General features: G+C 31.7%; 3 protein-coding genes across 8 annotated transcripts; 1 reads left to right on the top strand and 2 right to left on the bottom strand.

Moving 5' to 3' along the window:
• Positions 1-98: 98 nt before the first annotated feature.
• On the top strand, positions 99-7492 carry LOC112054036 (leucine-rich repeat protein 1). 5 transcript variants are annotated; one of them, XM_052886665.1, is made up of 5 exons: positions 185-694; positions 1435-1526; positions 4919-5010; positions 5781-5935; positions 6385-7492. In XM_052886665.1, exons 2-5 carry the CDS (start codon positions 1508-1510, stop codon positions 6821-6823), a joined length of 705 nt encoding a protein of 234 aa, XP_052742625.1. In that variant the 5' UTR covers positions 185-694; positions 1435-1507; the 3' UTR covers positions 6824-7492. The 5 variants fall into 5 exon arrangements, with proteins under 5 accessions (XP_052742626.1, XP_023949450.2, XP_052742625.1 ...); XM_052886664.1 differs by lacking the exon at positions 1435-1526 and having other exon boundaries at positions 186-694; XM_024093681.2 differs by lacking the exons at positions 4919-5010; positions 5781-5935; positions 6385-7492 and adding exons at positions 2415-2569; positions 3019-4149 and having other exon boundaries at positions 187-694.
• Positions 3936-15873, bottom strand: LOC112054033 (putative elongator complex protein 1). Of its 2 annotated transcripts, none has more exons than XM_052886655.1 (8): positions 15412-15873; positions 14965-15187; positions 11967-14406; positions 11717-11880; positions 10795-11035; positions 9715-9919; positions 4587-4737; positions 3936-4099 (listed from the first exon to the last, which is right to left on the bottom strand). In XM_052886655.1, the coding sequence occupies exons 1-8, from the start codon at positions 15745-15747 to the stop codon at positions 4032-4034; spliced, it is 3828 nt and encodes a 1275-aa protein (XP_052742615.1). In that variant the 5' UTR covers positions 15748-15873; the 3' UTR covers positions 3936-4031. The 2 variants fall into 2 exon arrangements, with proteins under 2 accessions (XP_052742615.1, XP_023949446.2); XM_024093678.2 differs by lacking the exons at positions 3936-4099; positions 4587-4737 and adding exons at positions 7302-7474; positions 8223-8373 and having other exon boundaries at positions 15412-15872.
• A 1314-nt stretch (positions 15874-17187) lies between these two features.
• LOC112054032 (28S ribosomal protein S30, mitochondrial) lies at positions 17188-20845 on the bottom strand. The gene is made up of 5 exons (XM_024093677.2): positions 20137-20845; positions 19716-19854; positions 18872-19013; positions 18510-18665; positions 17188-18015 (listed from the first exon to the last, which is right to left on the bottom strand). The coding sequence occupies exons 1-5, from the start codon at positions 20577-20579 to the stop codon at positions 17246-17248; spliced, it is 1650 nt and encodes a 549-aa protein (XP_023949445.2). The 5' UTR covers positions 20580-20845; the 3' UTR covers positions 17188-17245.
• Between the last annotated feature and the right edge of the window lie 668 nt (positions 20846-21513).

Raw genomic sequence — 21513 nt, 5'->3', positions numbered from 1 at the left:
TTATTGATTCCGGTAACATCGATGTTTTTTTCCTTAATATTTTAGTCGAGTACGAACGATTTTTGGGCGGTAAATCTAAAAATTGTTCGTACTCGACTAAAATACTAAAGTAGTCTGTACTGCCAGTAAACCCTTTCAATCATAGATAAAGACTTGACTTTGACATTTAGATAGTTTATTTTTATCTATGGTATCTATGGATAAAGATTGTCATTGGATTTTGATTTTTGAATTTTGTTTTCGACGTTTGTGATTGTGATTAGTGATTTGATAGTTAACTCGAAATTAAAATTAAGTTATATATATTTAATACTCTGAATACAAAATCTAACGGTAAAGTAAGTTACAATAATATTTGAAGTGCCACGGTTCGATCATAAATGTATCTAAAGCGAAGATAATCAATTGAAATTTTTTATGGGTTTACATAAATCTTGTATTACTGATGAAACAAAGGACTCGACAGTATGTAATTTATCATCAATTGCTGTAAAAAGTAAAGATGTAGCACCAACCAAATTAACTATCAACAATTGGTCTGAGTTTCCTGCAAAAGGTCTCCCGCATACTCTGAAATCTCTGTATATCGAGGGGCTCAAGCTGTGCAGTCTTCGACAAGATATTTTATCGCTGAACCATCTTACTTTATTAAGTCTAAGTAATAATGAAATTGAAAAGATACCGCCTGAATTTGGTAAGTAAAAAATAAACCTCGGCAAAATTTTACATGTGTAAGACTTTGACTTCCCAAAATGTATTTTTATCATCATGTAGACCATGTAAGTTTTTGTCAAGGGCTGTTAAAATGAGAGACATTTAATGTTGCATCCTCTTTCTGTTACATCTTAGACCTGCTATTTTTGTTCATGTAATAGGCGTAAAACGTCTAAGAGATCAAGCAAAATTGTACGGCATTTCCATCTATACTTAAGCCTTTGGTTTAAGACTCTATGGTATCTAGAATGTAACTCAACCATCTAATAAGTAATATGATAGATGAAATCACTTAAATTAAAAGTTATCATTTTATTTTGATTATGGAGTATGTTTTTGAAAACCATAATTCAATGAGCCTACATTTCTGATCACTTTCATAAGTAAATAACATTTGGTACTATTTTCAGCAGTAGTCAAATTGAACATTTGAAATCTATACTTGTAATAAAACTATAGCAGGTTCAAGATATTTATAAAATTTTTAATGGAGGGCATTATACATATAATCAATACTCAAGCCAAAATATTTTTCATTTTGTATGTAATTAGTTTGCACTACTTTGTATAATTAATTATTGAAAATTAATGGTTATTATGAAGTTTCCAATAGGTTGTTAACACCTGCTTGCACATGATGTGTTCTACATTGCATATGGCTCAACTATAGTATGTATATCATACAAATTAGAGGTCTAATGATATTTATTTTATTTACAGGTAATTTACCTAGCTTACGTGAATTGTACTTATCTAATAATTCTCTGGGTTTAAATAAAAATCCTAATTGGCAATGGCTTCTTGGAATACAGGTACATGGAATATTTTGTTTATTTTTTAACACTCTTAAATTAGTTTCACTTGTAACTAACTATGGCATATATAACTGGCTGTATATAACTGGCTGTTTGCAATCCACCCCCATGATATGGATATCAAATGAAAGGGTTTGCTGTCAGGAATACGAAAAAAATGTGATGTGACTTAAATCCTATATGGCGGACAAGCTATTTGAAATGCACCCCCATGATATGGGTATCAAGCATGTTTTTTAATGATTGGCATTTTTTTGGCATTGGCAATTTATAGTCTGATTTAAGACAAAAACCCCAATCTGTTTTTTAAACTGTTATAATCTTCATCTTCATGAGATAATAAGTGTGTACTATATTCTGCTGGGATACAGTAGGGAATCAACAGTGGTCTGTGCAAAGTTTTTAATTAAGATATAATATAAGAAGAATTGTTTTATAAGAATTGTTTTATTTCAATAAAGTCAGTACATAAATAGCAATGACGTCCTGGCCCTTAAACATAAATATGGAATGGAGTCCTTAGGGTAGGCAGTGCATTTTTACACTTATGAAGTGCACACCTCTGAACTTTCACATAGTTTAGTACAACTAAATGTGGATTTAGTTGTATTAAACTATGTGAAAAATTACCTGTCAAAAGATTCTTCTTTCCTGTTTGTTTCTGTAAAATGTAAGTCTTTTCTTATAATTCAATATTGGTCCAATGTATGAAAATCTTTTTTTTGTCTTTTTCTGATTGTGTAATAGCTCTGAGTTCTGTAATAGGATGAGTAGTAGCATACTACTCTTTGAATGTTCATTCAAAGGGTTCAAAGAAAGGGGGGAGAGAAAACAACTCTCTTAAGTCTAATTAAAAAAATATATTGCTTCCTTTAATGTTTGTAGGTGTCAAAAACTTTGAAGGTTTTAGATCTATGTGGAAACAAATTAGAAGATTTGCCAAAAAGTATATGGAAATTGCAAAATTTAATAACTTTAAAATTAGATAATAATATTTTGAATAAATTACCAAGTTCTTTGGGTCGCATAAGTACTTTAAGGTAAGAATAGACTAATTAATTATTGTTTGTTCTGTTAGGTATGAATGTTATAATTCATGCAATAGCTTCTGGTGTAGTTCTAAGTGGTGTTATTTTTGTAGATACTTTTTTATTAGGAGTTAAGTTTTAGAGCCATTGCATACACTTTTTAACCGACTTCAAAAAACATGAAGAGGTTATTAGTTTGACGCATAAGTTTTTTTTATGTTACCTCATTACCTCGTCATTTCCCTAAATTTGTGTTAAAATGAAAATAACGCAGTACTGTGGCGCCCTCGTTCACTATGCACACACACTAAACCTTCAAAGTGATCAAAAGGTAGCATATGATGTTATTTTTCGCTTTTTAGTTTATTTTTGTGATTTTTAAGTCAGTTAAATTATTTTGTTAAAAATATTTTATAGCCACTAATTTAAAATTTATAAATGTTTTTTGTAATTGTTTACAGGTATCTATCAGTGTCCAAGAACAATTTGCAGTATATACCATATAGTTTGAAACACTGTGGATTAGAGCACTTAGATATATCATTAAATGATTTTACACCTGAAGAAACAGGACTACAACAATATGGTACACAGTGGGAGTTTTATAACAGCTTAGTTCATATTGCAGCAAAAGCAGTCCTAGAGAATAAATTGTCATATGCACCTAACATATTACCAAAGACCTTAGTAGAGTTATTAGATAACTCCAATATTTGTATTTGTGGCAAACCAGTGCTAGATGATAAGTGTCTCATTAAAAAAACAAGATTTAATGAGTTTAGTAGCATAAGTTTCATTTTAGTTAAGGATTTTTTTACTGTACAATGTTTCATTTGTTCTCCAAAATGTCATTATTATTTCAGGGTAATACGCATTTACAATTTAATTTTGAATACCTGAAATGATTGTTTAATTTATGACATACATTAACATATAAATTAGATCCGTGCATATGAAATTGGTGTTTTGTAAGAAAGGAGCAAAGTCAATATATTTATTAACAAAAAAAATATTTATTTAATAAACGTGTGTACCATAGCGATCAGTTTTATGGTTATATTGTTGCTATTGTATAGTTCATTCGTTACTAAAAAAAACCATTCGGACATAGCATGTTACCACCATACCATGGTATCACCACGACCAGTCAGATTTTGTTACAAAAAGCTCTAATGTAAGGGGTCATGTGGTTAAAATGGGGGGAATATAAGTTGACATTGATTTTCTCTGGCTCGATGTCGTGGACTTTGTATCTTATAAATAAGCGGCTAAAATCTGTTTGTCGCTGATAGCTTTTATTGCGATTGGTTGCTTGCTTAACTTTCAAGAAGCTTGACTGAGTCTGCTAGTAAAGTATCATTTAAAATAAAATTACAAATGAATGTATATTATTTATATTTCAAATATATGATACATTTTAAAATTAACACTATGTACATAAAATATACATATAAATTGCCAAATCTGTAAATTATTACAAGTTCAGCCCCTCAAGTTTCCATTGAATATCTTGCACTACTGGAGCTATTCTTAAATGTGAATCTGAAAAAAAAAGTAAACAAAATAAAATCGTGATTCAAGATTTTGAAAAATGATTTTCATTTAAATTACCTTTGCCTACCTAGTTTGTTTTGTTTTTTGATCAGCTCAGGTATTAATATTATAAAAGAATGGTGATAATAATTAGTCGAAAACTTAAAATTAAGTTTACGAGGGTTCCAAACGCGCCTTGGTCCGAGAAGAGCCCACAACAATCTCGGCCAGGTTTTTTCTTTTTTAGTTTATCACCATTTAACAATAGGTGTATAAATAGCCAGTCATGTCAAGTTTCATTTCCAAGTTTTATTGTCGTTTATATTATATTCATTAACACTATAATACGACTTTTCTAAAAGCTTTGAACTTATTGAGAGACATGCCTGTGGTTTCATGTGGCAGTTTATTATAATAAAAACGAATGTTATTTCGTGATGTTACACACATCACTAAATATTTAATTTAATTTTAATTAAAACTAGAAAACACTAACCTAGAGTAGCCATTCCCTGAGGGATTACACTACACCCATCTGGTACATTTTCTGCTGCAATAGCTGCATTTGTTGCTTCCAATGTAAATTCATTACTCCAAATTTCTTTAAAACTCTCCTTCATCACTTTTAATGTTTTTTCTAAGCTTAACTAAAAATAATAATAAATAATTAATAGGAGTTTTTGTTTTTGAAAATTAATGGTTATTATGAAGTTTCCAATAGGTTGTTAACACCTGCTTGCACATGATGTGTTCTACATTGCATATGGCTCAACTATAGTATGTACATCATACAAATTAGAGGTTTAATGATATTTATTTTCTTTACAGGTAATTTACCTAGCTTACGTGAATTGTACTTATCTAATAATTCTCTAGGTTTAAATAAAAATCCTAATTGGCAATGGCTTCTTGGAATACAGGTATATAGAATATTTTGTTTATTTTTTAACACTCTTAAATTAGTTTCACTTGTAACTAACTATGGCATATATAACTGGCTGTTTGCAATCCACCCCCATGATATGGATATCAAATGAAAGGGTTTGCTGTCAGGAATACGAAAAAAATAGTCATGTGACTTAAATCCTATATGGCGGACAGGCTATTTGAAATGCACCCCCATGATATGGGTATCAAGCATGTTTTTTAATGATTGGCATTTTTTTGGCATTGGCAATTTATAGTCTGATTTAAGACAAAAACCCCAATCTGTTTTTTTAAACTGTTATAATCTTCCTGAGATAATAAGTGTGTACTATATTCTGCTGGGATGCAGTAGGGAATCAACAGTGGTCTGTGCAAAGTTTTTAATTAAGATATGGAATGGAGTCCTTAGGGTAGGCAGTGCATTTTTACACTTATGAAGTGCACACCTCTGAACTTTCACATAGTTTAGTACAACTAAATATGGATTTAGTTATATTAAACTATGTGAACAATTACCTGTCAAAAGATTCTTCTTTCCTGCTAGGTTTGTTTCTGTAAAATGTAAGTCTTATAATACAATATTGGTCCAATGTATGAAAATCTTTTTTTTTGTCTTTTTCTGATTGTGTAATAGCTCTGAGCTCTGTAATAGGATGAGTAGTAGCATACTATGAACATTCAAAGGGTTCAAAGAAAGGGGGGAGAGAAAACAACTCTCTTAAGTCTAATTAAAAAAATATATTGCTTCCTTTAATGTTTGTAGGTGTCAAAAACTTTGAAGGTTTTAGATCTATGTGGAAACAAATTAGAAGATTTGCCAAAAAGTATATGGAAATTGCAAAATTTAATAACTTTAAAATTAGATAATAATATTTTGAATAAATTACCAAGTTCTTTGGGTCGCATAAGTACTTTAAGGTAAGAATAGACTAATTAATTATTGTTTGTTCTGTTAGGTATGAATGTTATAATTCATGCAATAGCTTCTGGTGTAGTTCTAAGTGGTGTTATTTTTGTAGATACTTTTTTATTAGGAGTTAAGTTTTAGAGCCATTGCATACACTTTTTAACCGACTTCAAAAAACATGAAGAGGTTATTAGTTTGACGCATAAGTTTTTTTTATGTTACCTCATTACCTCGTCATTTCCCTAAATTTGTGTTAAAATGAAAATAACGCAGTACTGTGGCGCCCTCGTTCACTATGCACACACACTAAACCTTCAAAGTGATCAAAAGGTAGCATATGATGTTATTTTTCGCTTTTTAGTTTATTTTTGTGATTTTTAAGTCAGTTAAATTATTTTGTTAAAAATATTTTATAGCCACTAATTTAAAATTTATAAATGTTTTTTGTAATTGTTTACAGGTATCTATCAGTGTCCAAGAACAATTTGCAGTATATACCATATAGTTTGAAACACTGTGGATTAGAGCACTTAGATATATCATTAAATGATTTTACACCTGAAGAAACAGGACTACAACAATATGGTACACAGTGGGAGTTTTATAACAGCTTAGTTCATATTGCAGCAAAAGCAGTCCTAGAGAATAAATTGTCATATGCACCTAACATATTACCAAAGACCTTAGTAGAGTTATTAGATAACTCCAATATTTGTATTTGTGGCAAACCAGTGCTAGATGATAAGTGTCTCATTAAAAAAACAAGATTTAATGAGTTTAGTAGCATAAGTTTCATTTTAGTTAAGGATTTTTTTACTGTACAATGTTTCATTTGTTCTCCAAAATGTCATTATTATTTCAGGGTAATACGCATTTACAATTTAATTTTGAATACCTGAAATGATTGTTTAATTTATGACATACATTAACATATAAATTAGATCCGTGCATATGAAATTGGTGTTTTGTAAGAAAGGAGCAAAGTCAATATATTTATTAACAAAAAAAATATTTATTTAATAAACGTGTGTACCATAGCGATCAGTTTTATGGTTATATTGTTGCTATTGTATAGTTCATTCGTTACTAAAAAAAACCATTCGGACATAGCATGTTACCACCATACCATGGTATCACCACGACCAGTCAGATTTTGTTACAAAAAGCTCTAATGTAAGGGGTCATGTGGTTAAAATGGGGGGAATATAAGTTGACATTGATTTTCTCTGGCTCGATGTCGTGGACTTTGTATCTTATAAATAAGCGGCTAAAATCTGTTTGTCGCTGATAGCTTTTATTGCGATTGGTTGCTTGCTTAACTTTCAAGAAGCTTGACTGAGTCTGCTAGTAAAGTATCATTGAAAACAAAGTTACAAATGAATGTACATTATTTATATTTCAAAAATATGATACATTTTAAAATTAACACTTACAATAATATGTACATAAAATATACATATAAATTGCCAAATCTGTAAAGTATTACAAGTTCAGCCCATCAAGTTTCCATTGAATATCTTGCACTACTGGAGCTATTCTCAAATGTGAATCTGAAAAAAAAAGGAAAACAATAAAATCGTGATTCAAGATTTTGAAAAATGATTTTCATTCAAATTACCTTTACCTACCTAGTTTGTTTTGTGTTTTGATTGATCAAATCAAAACATTATAGTATAGATATGGTGGAAAAAAAATCCAAAAACGGAAGTCAATAAACAACCAATTTAAATGTTGTTGTACAAAAGATGTGTGTGTGAAATTTTGTGTACAGAAGATATAGTGTCAAAAGTCAATAATATTTATTTCAATTAGGCTTAGTTTAGAAACACTTTCGAAACCTCAGGTACTAATGTTATAAGAGAATGGTGATAATAATTATTCGAAAACTTAAAATGAAATTTATGAGGGTTCCAAAGGATTTTTCTTTTTTAGTTTATCACCATTTAACAATAGGTGTATAAATAGCCAGTCATGTCAAGTTTCATTTCCAAGCTTTTTTGTCGTTTATATATTCATTAACATTATATTACGACTTTTCTAACTTGCGTTTAATAAAAACTTTGAATGAATGAATGAATGATACTTTATTCATGAAAATATTGGTTTAACGTGATGGTACATATTATAGAATTGAGCCTTTATACATTTTACCATAACTGGTGTATTAATTGAACTTATTGAGAGACATGCCTGTGGTTTCATGTGGCATTTTAAGTTTAAAAACGAATGTTATTTAGTGATGTTACACACATCACTAAATACTTAATTTAATTTTAATTAAAACTAGAAATCACTAACCTAGAGTAGCCATTCCCTGAGGGATTACACTACACCCATCTGGTACATTTTCTGCTGCAATAGCTGCATTTGTTGCTTCCAATGTAAATTCATTACTCCAAATTTCTTTGAAACTCTCCTTCATCACTTTTAATGTTTTTTCTAAGCTTAACTAAAAATAATACACCAAATTAAAAACACAATCAATAAAAGGAACTAATAAACGTAAGTTAAAAGTTTTTTTTTTAATTAATAGGAGTTTTTTATAGCGATTTAGCGTTCCAATACGTTGTCGTGTCAAAAACCGAGAGGAGTGAATTTTCGTCCTACTCCTTACAAGTTAGCCCACTTTCAACTGAGATTGCATCATCACTTATCATCAGGTGAGATTGTAGTCAAGCGATAAAACTTGTAAGAATTTTAACAATAACTTTTAAGGAGAACCCTATTACTACAGACATACCTACTATCCTACTAATATTATAAACTCGAAAGTTTGTATGGATGTTTAGATGTTTGTTGTTACTGAAGCGATTTGGCTGAAATTTGGAATGGAAATAGATTTTACTATGGATTAACACATAGGCTAATTTTTATGCCGAAAAAATCCATGGTTTCCCGAGATTTGCGAAAACTAATGATTTTGATAATATGAATGTTTGTTACTCTTTCAGGCCTTGACTACTGAATCGAATTAGCTGAAATTTGGTATTGAGATATATTATAGCCTGGATTAACACATAGGCTACTTTTTATCCCGGAAAAATCGGGAGTCGCGAGCGTCCGCTAGTAGGTTAATAATAGCTGGCCCATGTCGGGTTGTTTACCATTTGAGATAAAAAGATTTATGGCCTTGTTTACGTAGAATTTCGTGGAATTAACAACAAGCGTTTCCAGAATGGTCTACACACATTCTGACAGGTTTAAATAGGCTTCAGATCGGACGATCGCAGCAGTTGACTTTTGAAGCGAAGGGAAATAACATCAAGTGTTACCAGCGATATAAGTGAATATTGAGCTCGGCTACGATTTTGGACTACGAATTGCCTACGTTTGGAATAAAGTCTCATACGAGTCACCAGGTGTTTAATTCCAAATCCTCGAACCCTAGTTCGTAACATTATTAATTTTTTTTTTATTCTTTATAAGTTACCCCTTGACTACAATCTCACCTGATAGTAAGTGATGATGCAGTCTAAAATGGAAGCGGGCTAACTTGTTAGGAGGAGGATGAAAATCCACACCCCTTTCGGTTTCTACACGGCATCGAACCGGAACGCTAAATCGCTTTGCGGTACGTCTTTGCCGGTAGTGTGGTAACTAGCCACGGCCGAAGCCTCCCACCAGCCAGACCTGGACAAATTAAGAAAATCTCAATCTGCCCAGCCGGGGATCGAACCCAGGACCTCCGTCTTGTAAATCCACCGCGCATACAACTGCGCCACGGAGGCTGTATTAGTCACTTGTTAAGAAAATTAAAGAAATATATAGGAATATATTGAGAAATACTCACCTGAAGTGACAAAGCGTCCGAGTCTTTACCAAGACAAGACAACACAATATTGATTTCCTTAACCTGTATCCTCAATTCAAATGTGGATACGATCAAGGTGTGTAACACCATGACGAGAGCGGTGTCCTCATATTGCGAACCTTCTTTTAGAGATGCCACTTTACGCTCATGTTTCCTTCTATTTTTACTTGAACGATAAGTGCGCCTGTGAAATTAATGAACACTTATAGTGTGAAAAACTAGCATTTTTTTATAAAAACAAAGCTGTATCTGTTAGGTAGTTTTTGGTGGACAAACTTGAAAACTTTGTCTTGTCACTTGAAAAGTGGTGCTCATCTTAGGGCTTCCGCCAATGGCCACCGGCCACAACCACAAAACGCCGCTACCGGCAAATTTCCTGAGGAAATCAATGTAAACTTTCAAGCCCTATTTCACCACTTTAGAGTTTGAATTTTAAAAATTTTTGAATTCCATTATCTTTAGTATTATGTTTATGATTTATGAACAAATTTTTAAAACATTAACTCTAAAAATGAATGACGTTCCATACAAACTTTTAACCCCTAGTTCACCCCTTTCTTGTTTAATTTTCGCAATAAAAAGTATCCTATAACCTTCTCCGTATTATGGTCTTAAACCGTGCCAAGTTTCATTTGAATTCATTCAGTAGTTTCAGCATGATGCCCAAATAACAAAAAAACACGAACAGACAGACAGACGAAAAAAAATATTTTTAGCTTCAGTATTGATTATATAATGCCCCCCAACAAAAATTTTCAAAATATCTTCAATGTACAAAATGTAAAGTATTTATATTATAAGTATAGATTCTAGATGGCGCTGGCGTCCGTTATGCCACGGTAACGATTGGTATTACAAAATATGGTATAAGTAAAATCTCAAATTGCGAATAAATGTATAAAATTCGACCAGTTTAAAATAAGTATAGATGTACTCAAATAATGTGGCTTTCTAGTGGTAATAAAATTTTCAAAATCGGTTTAGTAGATAAATTCAGACATTACCTCATTATAATATTAGTATACATATGAAATGCATCTATATAGAAATAAAACATACCCAGATCCAGAAGAAGATGCAACAGTACTACCTGCATCTGAATATAAATCACTGTCTTTATTACCATAAACCTGTCGAACAATATGACATATATTGTCATATTGTTCGACAGGTTTATTTCTTTTCGTATCTCTTACTATCTGTAGGCGGCTTCTGTATTTATCGAAATTTGCCGAATTGGTTTCTATTAGTTCCTTTGTATTGGCAAATTCTTCAACCAAAGATGGCAGCAAAGTCTCATCTGCAAAACAACATTTCTAAGTAATAAATTATTTTTAGTCATAGAAAACACTAAATTACTTTATAAACTACTGTTCTACCTATACTTTATCAAGGTACTGTGTACATCACAGTACCTAACGTGATAAAGTACTAAGTAAAGGACGCACAATCATGTAGAAAATTTTACTTAAAAACTGGCCAATTTTGCTTTGACAGTTTTAGAATTATTGGTAAAGAAAATTACACCTTTACAATATAGTCCAATATTAAAATCCCAAATTCAGAGCAAATTCAACCTTAAGGATTGAGTTTAAGGTTGGATTTGCAAATGCGACTATTTGAATTGAGTGCCAAGAAGTTTTATTTGACACTCATTGAGTGGGGATGTTTTTTTGGTCGCTGATTGTGCATCCACTTTTTAATAGGATCAATGATTGACACCTTTTTTTTTGAAAAAATTTATAGATTTTTTCACCAATGGATTGGAACATTACATACATTACAGCAACATAGGATTTGTTTTATTCTAACATAAATTAGTTACTAATCATTTATTTGAACATGTAACTAGATGACCAGGCAAATGTTGTTTTGTGTTTTTTTTATTATTTTGGTTTATCATGAAAAAATAGATGTGGCGAGAATTTAATATAATATATTATATGTTATTATAGAATAAAGTTTACATTTTTAAACATACCTAATAATTGGGGCCTGTTAAATTTAGTACAAAATCGTAAAGCTGCTTTAAATTGACCACACTCAATAGCAAAATTGATTATGTCCTCTTCATCATCAAGTTGTTCTATAATTTTTAATGCTTCTTTATGTCGTTTTTCTTCCTTTAGTGCATTAGCCAGGTCCCTAAAATTGATTGTCATAATTACTTTCTATTAAATTCTACTGAAATTCAATATTGTATTTAAATAAAAAACAAACCTAATGCTTACCAACATATTTCTTTAAACTCTTCTTTAGGTTTATCTTGAGCTAATTTTAATACAAGTTCCCACTCTAATGCGTCTTTGTAACATTCAACAGCTTTATCATAACAATTAGCTCTTTCATAAATTATACCAGCTTCTATATGTAATTTTTTTAATTTTAAATAATGACCAAAATCATCTGCCATTTGTTTGTATATATCTTCATTAACTGAAAAAAGTGCTAGAGCTTCTCTGTAAAGACTGTGATACTTAACAAATGTTTTTAGTTCATCATGTCGGTTTGGTCCACATCTTGCAAGGCATTGTACAGCTTTTTCAAACCTCTTTAAGTGTTTATTTATAGTAAACTGTTTATAATTTTCATCCATTTCACTCAATTCATTTAACATAGCAACATATTCTTTGGGATCCTTTTGTGATTTATTAGCTACCAGTAGAACAAGGTCAAAATCATACATCCCTAGGGCAACATCAAATAGGTTGTCCACATTGACCATGTACAATAGATATTTTAGTGCTTCATCAGAAGAAACTGGTATATCAACCTTATTCAACTCTTCCTTTTTTAGATTGTTTATTATAGCTAATGCTTTTTCCAGATCATTTTTCTTAACAAGAGCTGTTAACAGTGGTAGTATTCTATAAGCATAGTCATCTGCTTTATTTATATGTGTTATAAAAATGTCACACACATTGTATATCTTTCCTTGAGCTGTCCCTACATTATTTTTTCTCTCAGGATAGCAACTTGAATACATAGTTTTAGTGACATCTATATTTTCAAGGTCAGACAAGAACAGATTTAGCCATGAATTATTCTGTATATTATCAAGAAATACAGGTATACTCTCTGTAAAAAGTTTAGGATTATGGTCATAAATCAAATTGAGATTTATTCTTTGTTTCCTCATTAAATCGAAGGCATCATGATATTTGCAATGATTGAGGTATTCTCCAATGATTTTAAGTGACAAAGGTCTAGGTTCAATGGTTTCTAAGTTTCCTCTGGGCATTTGTAAAACAGTTCTAGTTCCATTTGGGACAGTAACAACCAACTTAGCTCCTCGTTCAATTTTTCTTTTATAAACATCTGAATTGTCAACTTTCTCATATTTTTCAATACAGTTCAAGCCAGATTTTGTTAGTTCAATGCAAAGGAGGATATGTTTTAAAGTTGTTAGCAACAAAAAACTAGTGTGAACAGATATAGAGCTTACATTATTTAGAACTATTTTGTCATTCATATACAGGCATCCTTTATGTGAAAGGCCCAAGAAGTAGACAACACCATCTACATGCAAAACATGAAACTTGGGACATGCCTCGGAAAAGCAATATATTTGAGGTGTAATAGTACCCTCAGAACTGTACTCTATGATTTCTCCAGTAGTCAATTGTAAGAATGCAACTGATGGTAAAGATGGATGACATTGTATTCTTGTTACTGATGATGGCAGAGGTTGTGAACTTTCTTGTATTATTTTACCATCATATTTGCTGTATTGAACTAAGTGATAAGAACCATCATTGTCAACTGATGTGCACAAAAATGTTTTATCTTCTAACCAGTACCAATTATAGCATTTAAATGGAAAACTTACATTATCACAAGCTACTGTTTCAGATACTTCATATCTTAATGGATTTCTAAGAGACTGTTCTAGAAAAATAAATTGTTTGTTTGTTTTAACCATAAATGAATTTGAATTCAAATCTGTATCATTCTGTGGCGCAAAATGCACTGATTCAATGTCATAGTCTAATTCAATTTCTACATTTGCCATGGGAGGAGGCACAGTTGTATACCTAAATGCTGATACTAACAATTTCTTCCCATCTATAACCACTACAACAGCATCATCACAGTCACTTCTACCTTTACTGTGATCTGTGCCCCATATCCATGTGTAGATGTAATGCTCCCCATTTTGTAATACTATATGCAACTTTTTATTATTAGCTATATCAAAATCATTATCCCACAAAATTGTATTTATAGCTTGACCTTCATTAAAAAATAGTGTTTGCTTTAAGTACCAATGATAGTTACTGCTTGTAAATAGCAGAACTTTCTGGGTGTTTGTACTAGTGTCTCTACATAATAATGCTAATATTTCTGAATCAAAACTCCAGTGCAAATCCTCAACAACAGTTGTCTCTTCAACAGGTATTGTAAACTCTCCATGTTTGAGGCCATTTTTTTCAAAGAATGCAATTTGATATTTGTCAGGTAGTCTCTGTGTAGTTGCAATTAAGTTACCACTTGGCCTCCACGACAGATTGGCTTCAAGACCTGGCTGCTTTTCACTTGTATATTGCAAGTTCCCATCACTGTCAAAAACTTTAAACCTTCTGATGCCTTCCATGACAAAACCCACAGCAAATAAAGTACCATCTCCTCTCCAAGTTATTACTATTTTATTGTTTAGTTCATTATCCTCACCTATTAAAAAATGTATTATGAAAAATATTATAATTGTATAGTAAAAGAGAAATGATAATTCCTTTTAAATAAATATTTGTACGCTGCTAAGCATTTTTGGATTATGGACACTTGAGCCATAACACCTCCCAAATAGGCCCAAGTGAATGTGGAATGGTAACAAACAAATTAAAAACAAAAGTAAAAAATGCATGTCATTTCATACCTAATTTATGAAATGATGATGTACTGTTTTATACAAAACTGTTCTAAGCTTATTAATCAAAACTGTGATGAATTTAGAAATAAGTCAAGTAAAAATGTTATAAGGTGTAAGACAACTACCCTAGAATTTATACCCTAAATTTTAATGTTTTGTTGATAAACATTTCACATTGAATTTGGCTTTAGTATGACAGGTGCAGGGCGATGTATATTCATATTTGTAGGACTTGTACCTTGCATGTTGTACGAAGTGTTGCTCCATCAAAGGTGATGTTATTCCAATTGATATTATGTGAGAGTGAGTCAAAAGTATACAAAAACAAAGTTTTTTTACTAGTAAATCAGGTGACTTACCCGCAAAAACTTCAGTTTTTAATTTTGCTGCTTGCTTTCCCTCTGATCCATGGAACTGAGTTTCTTTTTTACCCCACCCAACAGTGATAAACTGTTTTTCTCCAAATTCATTGTTTATTAAATTTGACTCATTTATAGGGTCATACATATAAGACATAAGGATTACATTTAAGTCTTTGGTGACAAGTACCAGTAACTCTTGATCAGGACTCCATTCCATAGCCTGGAAACATCAACATACACATAAATGTAAATACTGATATAAATCTAACCATATTTTTTGTGAATTGGAATGGATTTATTTTAAGGTATACTTTTTTATTTTAAGGCTTTATAAATGCAATTTATAGAATGTTTATGATGTGTAGGGAAGTTGGTACCTACTAATCCTAAATGAGCTTGTAAGTATGAATGTGTGTATATTAATTATTTTTTAAAGGTACAAACCAATAATCCATTTTCACATGTGCCCGCCAAGTCGCAATTGCTTCCAAGGTCGCTTATTGTGATCAATTCGCCATTAACGAGACCAACGCTCACACAGTTGGCTAAGCTTAAATAGGTTATGTTAACAGGTGCATTTTCCGCGGAAACCAAATCAGTGAGATCTTTTGTCCATTTAATTTCACCACTATTATCAAAATTGCTGACAAGTAGATTACATGAACATACAAAAAGTTCACCGGCTGACGATTCCTGATGGTGACCGTAGCTAGCACAAAAATTTGTAGATCCTATTGAATATTTCCTTGTGGAGACATCCCACAAACATAAATTCTTCATGTTTTACGAATATACGAGTAATTGTTGAGTTTCTAACATGAAAGTTAAAGTTTTAATGATTTTCTTCTTGTATTTTTTAAACACAACACATGTCTGATGTCTCACACATGTTTGTAAATGTCATTTGTCAATTGTTGTCATTGTCAAACATAGATTTACGACCATATTAATTTACTGTGTTTTTTTTTTTTTTTTGAGAAAGAATACAAGAAACTTAAGCTAACTTATCCTAATAACTATACAAATCATGCCCACGTGGAATGGTGGCAAGAATACTGGCTGCATTTCTGCTCTTTGTTTACGACTATGTACATAATTTTAGGTTGTCAAATGATCAAATCAAATGTCAAAATTGTAATGTTTTGTTTGCGAATGAGACCAGTTACCTACATATTTTTGATTTTTATTTTACTACAAAAAGGATAATTTTATTTTATACATCATAGGCCACGTTTAATATAACCATCATATTTTATTTGTTATTATCTACCTCAGACCAATCTAATTTCTCTATGTTCTCTACGGTACTACTTTTACCATAGACTAAACATGTATGTTACACTCAGACTAATTCCAAATGGACTAGTCTCGCACCTAAATAAATTCACCGACAAAATTGTCTGTCGTTTTTTAAAGGGGGACCAAAGATTACAGTGTATTATGGAGAGGGAAAGACACATCGAAAATATTTTATACCAATAAATATATCCTGTATATTAACACTACACACAATACAATAATAAAGAAATCGTAATACAGACACCAATGAAACATCGAAAATATGATCATGATCATATAGTTTTGACAAACTTCTGTCCATAGGCGAAAAAAAGGGGGGTGGGGGCGTCCCCAGCCTAGAATGGACTTGTGCCCACCCCAGGATTCTGGGCAACCGATATGGAATTCTATTATGATACTAATTAGACTTGATGTCGGGGGCCAGGCACACTCTAGAAAATAATCCTAAGTACGCCAATGCCTCTGTCACAGGTTTGCTCCACTTCACTGCTCCCGTTGTTTCCCTGCCCTGCCAAATTTGCTGCCTTCTTGTAAAGAACTGAAGTCCTGCTAGAGAATTTAATACAGTAGTCTATACTACCTTTCTTGATGAGTACTGTTTACCAACAATTAAATTAGAAATGAAGGTAGAAAACGCATGTCATTTCATAACTTATTTATTTTAAATTAAGTATAGTTTGTTTATAAAATGTTACGTTTATTATATTACCTAACCGTATCTAATTGTTCTAAGCTTATTTATCATTAAAAATATTCATGATTAATAAGCTGTGACAAGACAAGTGATTTATACCCTCATTTTTAATTTGTTTGTTGATAAACAGTAATCATCAAGAAAAGGCTATGTATGGTATAGCCAGGTCAAGGTCTTTGTTTACTCTTCAAGCCAGTCTGAGGACGAAAAACTAATAATAAAACAGATTTAACTGATAAGATTTTATTTTTAATAAATCTACATACAAACTAAATAAATTAAGAACTACACTTTAGGATAGTAAGTTGTTTCAAACTTCTTTTTAGATTTTGGATATGGTCTTAAAACTTTTGGTATATATGGTGGCAAATGTTCGTCCAATCTTCTTTGGAATGGATTAATATCTAGTTCAAAAGGTCTTCTTCTAGCTTCATAGAATCGAGTATTGAATTGTATTTTGTATATCTTTTCCCAGTCATAAACTTCAGGAATTAGGTTATGTTTTGGCCTATTTGATACTAAATGCTTGTATGTAGATTCTAACCAACAGCGTTTGTTATCATCTTCAATATCAGCTATGATCTGTTCTTCTTTTCCAAGATAAGGTTTCATTTCGTGATCACGTTCTTCTGGAGCATTTAAATAGAACTGTATCAACATTTTTAATACATCTTCATTTAAGCCTTTAACACTTCCATTTTCAATACTTTCATATAACTTCATAGGTTTTGTTCCAAAGCAAATATTGTGTTTTGGATTAATATCAACTTCATCACTATGTATTACAGTAGTATTTAATTGATAAGCATAAAAAGAAACCATTTGGCCATCAGTTACAACAGTCTGTGTGACTAGTGGATAGGTCAAGTCATTGAATGTTGTGAATCCCTGATAGTTAGCTTGCGCAAGCAACCATCCAAAGCTAGCTTGGATAGCTTGGCAATGCAATGCCTCCAAATTGTCCTCTTGCCCAAATGAGTCTTTTCTATCAAGAATATGTCCTCGACCATGGAAAGACAAAAGACCAAACTCGTCAAAATCTCCAGGCCAAAACCCTGAAAATAATTTAAAAGAATTACTAAGAAACCCTTGCTGATATATTGATGATTATAGTTAGGCTTCTATATCATTTTGTATAATTTAGTTTATATTGACCTTATTTACCCGAATGTATCTTAAAAAATTAGTTCATTTGTTAGATCATAACATTTATTCACTTTTATACTCTGGTCCTTCAGAATATTAATCTCCCACGGCACAGTAAGCTCTACAAGTACTATTCGCTTAGTTTGTTTGGACAAAAGGAAGATATCTGGTCTAGATCTCCAAATAGCGTCATCTGCAGGGATTTTATAATGTGTTTATAATTTTATATTAGTGGACACTGGCGACTTAGTCCGCCCTTACACCTCCTTAATCCAGCCCTATCACAAAATCAGATCTTGGCTATGCCTATATACTATACACTACATTCATCTTAGTCAAGCAATTTTTTGATATTTTTTTTGTGTATTTAAATTAAATCAAACCTAAACAAAAGTATGTTTACCTGGGATATTGGTTCCATGTCTGAACTCAGTAAAGTATCCTACAGTTTTTGGACAGTGTGAAAACTTGGGAACCTTGAAATCAGGATTTTCTATTTCACTGTATGGTATAATGGGTTTTAAAGGCAAATGATTTCTTATTGTAAGTAATGGGGAACCTGAAAACCAAAAAAAAATACACATTAGTCTACCCTATTAATAATATTATTAATACTCTAATGACAAGTCTAAATCTCTAATGACTTTAACTGCTTCATTATTCACAGTGTGCCTACACTACTTTTGAAACATCAAGTTTGATTCTAATTTGTTTCCTAAGTATATTAAAATAATAGTAAGACATTTGTCTGTATGTGATTAGTACCTTTATATTGTACAGGCCTATCTAGAGGTTCATGTAATCTGTTTTTATAATATTTCTGTTTTTTTCTCCATTTGAGCACTGTACTTGGTAATTGAACACCACCAACAAACCAAAATGCTTCATGGCGGGGATTGTAATCAACCTAAAATATATAATAAAGAATATTAGAGTTAGATGATAAGGAAATGTTATGTATGTATGTTAGAAGGTTGAGTTATCTATACTAATATTATAAAGCTGAAGAGTCTGTTTGTTTGAACGCGCTAATCTCAGGAACTGCAGATCCAATTTAAAAAATTCTTTTAGCGTTAGATAGCCCATTTACCGAGGAAGGCTATAGGCTATATATTATTCCCGTATTCCTAGGGGAACAGAAATCATGCAGGTGAAACCGCGCGGCGTCAGCTAACTAGCTAGCGGACGCCCCCGACTTCGTCCGCGTGGAATTTAGTTTTTCACAAATCCCTCGGGTACCACGGATTTTTCCGGTATAAAAAGTAGCCTATGTGTTAATCCATGCTATAATATATCTCAATACCAAATTTCAGCTAATTCGGTTAAGTAGTCGAGGCGTGAAAGAGTAACAAACATTCATATCATTAAAATCATCAGTTTTCGGAAATCTTGGGCAACCATATCCATGGTTGCCCAAGATTTCCGAAAACTTTTTTTTTGTCCATCCATCCAGAGAAAAAAACCATTCCAAATTTTAGCCAAATTGCTTCAGTAGTAGCGGCGTTAAAGAGTAACAATCGTCCAAACATCCATACAAACTTTCGCGTTTATAATATTAGTAGGAGTAGGATAGTAGGATGTAATTTTAATAGCAAAATTTAAGTCTTACCTGTGAAGACAAAACATGTGAGACTTTATCTGTCAAATTGTTCAATATAATTCTGTTAATCTGTTTCACTATATTTCTTGTATGGGCATCAGCAATTTGCTGCTTTTCAGGTATATTTAAGGATGTTACGAAGTTACGCCTACAAATAATATAACATTATGAATTACATCAAATTATTTGTATACTCAACATCAATTAAAATAAGTCATGCAAGCATATTAGAATCTTTGAGTAGAATTTCTAATTCACCAATTATTATTCAGACAAATTGTGTCTACAGTATTGTATCATCAATAAATTGTATCCAATTACCATTATTAACAGAGCAGTGGCTAAGTGGATGGGATGGGAATATTCACATTCAAAATAATGCAAATATTTAATTAAAAAAAAGAAAAAAAAATTCATGAATGACACCTACTCAACACCTTCATTTTCTGTTACTATACATTCTTCAATACAAGATTTTATTTCTTGTAATACTATATCAGCAGTTGCACTTGACTCAGCATATATATCAGGAAGTTTATCTAACAGTTGAAAATGTGTTCTTGTGTAATGCTGTACTAATGGCATAGCATTAAAAGGTATTTTGTTTTCGTTCAAGACTATGCTTTGCCATCCGTAATAGCGAGGCATATTCAGAGCAATCTGCTTTTCTTCAACTGTATTTATGTTTTGTATTTTCTTGTGTAAGGACTGTCTTGTGCGTAGTTTTTTAGCTGGTAAACTCAAGTCTAATATTGGAGGATAAACAGGTGCATCGGTATAATCCTCGTTTTGAATTTGGACAGCTTGACTATATCCCCGGAAAATTAACTGCTTAAATCTAGGAAAAGTTCTATGAACACTGAGTAACTGCATTTTGTATTTATACGTTAAAGCTTTTCTTTGTCGTCTGTTAAAAATAAATAGTCTTTAAGCTTGCTTATTCAAAGATAGGTTATTCGTTCCTAAATTCTAGATCTGACAAAATAAAAATATTCACTTCACAAAATCACATTTTACATTCACAACACACCACAGAGTACAGACCAAGCCCCAAGGCCAAGGAACATATTTTACGGACCAACAGACTACAGAGTACAGAAAATAGAGTAGTATAAGATACAGACCAAAGAATCTATTAAATACTGAAACGGTAACTATTACTGTCACTGACAGTGTACCTTATTTTTTATTTGGGCATGAATGCCTTAATTCGTAGACAGAAAAGTTAATAGACGCAATATTAGCGTCCGTAGCATTCTCTCAAAAAAGAGAATATCATGGACGCTATTATTTTATTGCTTTATACGACTCTGTAAAAAAACGAGCTGAGGCGATTCGATTACAAACGGCTAAATAAAGATTCGTTGTCCAGTTCTATGCATAACAGTTTCTAGAACCCTTGAGCACATCAAAATCAATTTCAAATTATTCGAATATCTTTTGATCTTTTTATAGATAGCGGTACTCTATTTCTATTATAATATTCAGTGGCCCATTTATGGTCCATTTCATTTTCCATCAACGCTCCACACTACGCTATTTTATGATCACCCAAATATAAATAGTGAGCATAATTAAAAAAAAAAATGAAGTGTACACACAAGAACTACACATACAAATCTATAACAGACTTTATTTCTTAAACATACGGTTTTAAATCTACATAATATAAACTAATATTTTAAATGCAAGTCTGTATGCTGTGTGTCTGTCTGTCTGTTACCTTTTCACGGCTAATTATACAGCTGAACCGATCAAGATGTATTTTGGTATTGGTAAATACACCATAATAAAAATAGAAGGGGGT

The sequence above is a fragment of the Bicyclus anynana genome, chromosome 17 (genome assembly GCF_947172395.1).
Source record: "Bicyclus anynana chromosome 17, ilBicAnyn1.1, whole genome shotgun sequence".
NCBI lineage: Eukaryota > Metazoa > Arthropoda > Insecta > Lepidoptera > Nymphalidae > Bicyclus > Bicyclus anynana.
This window is presented reverse-complemented; position numbering and strand designations above follow the sequence as displayed.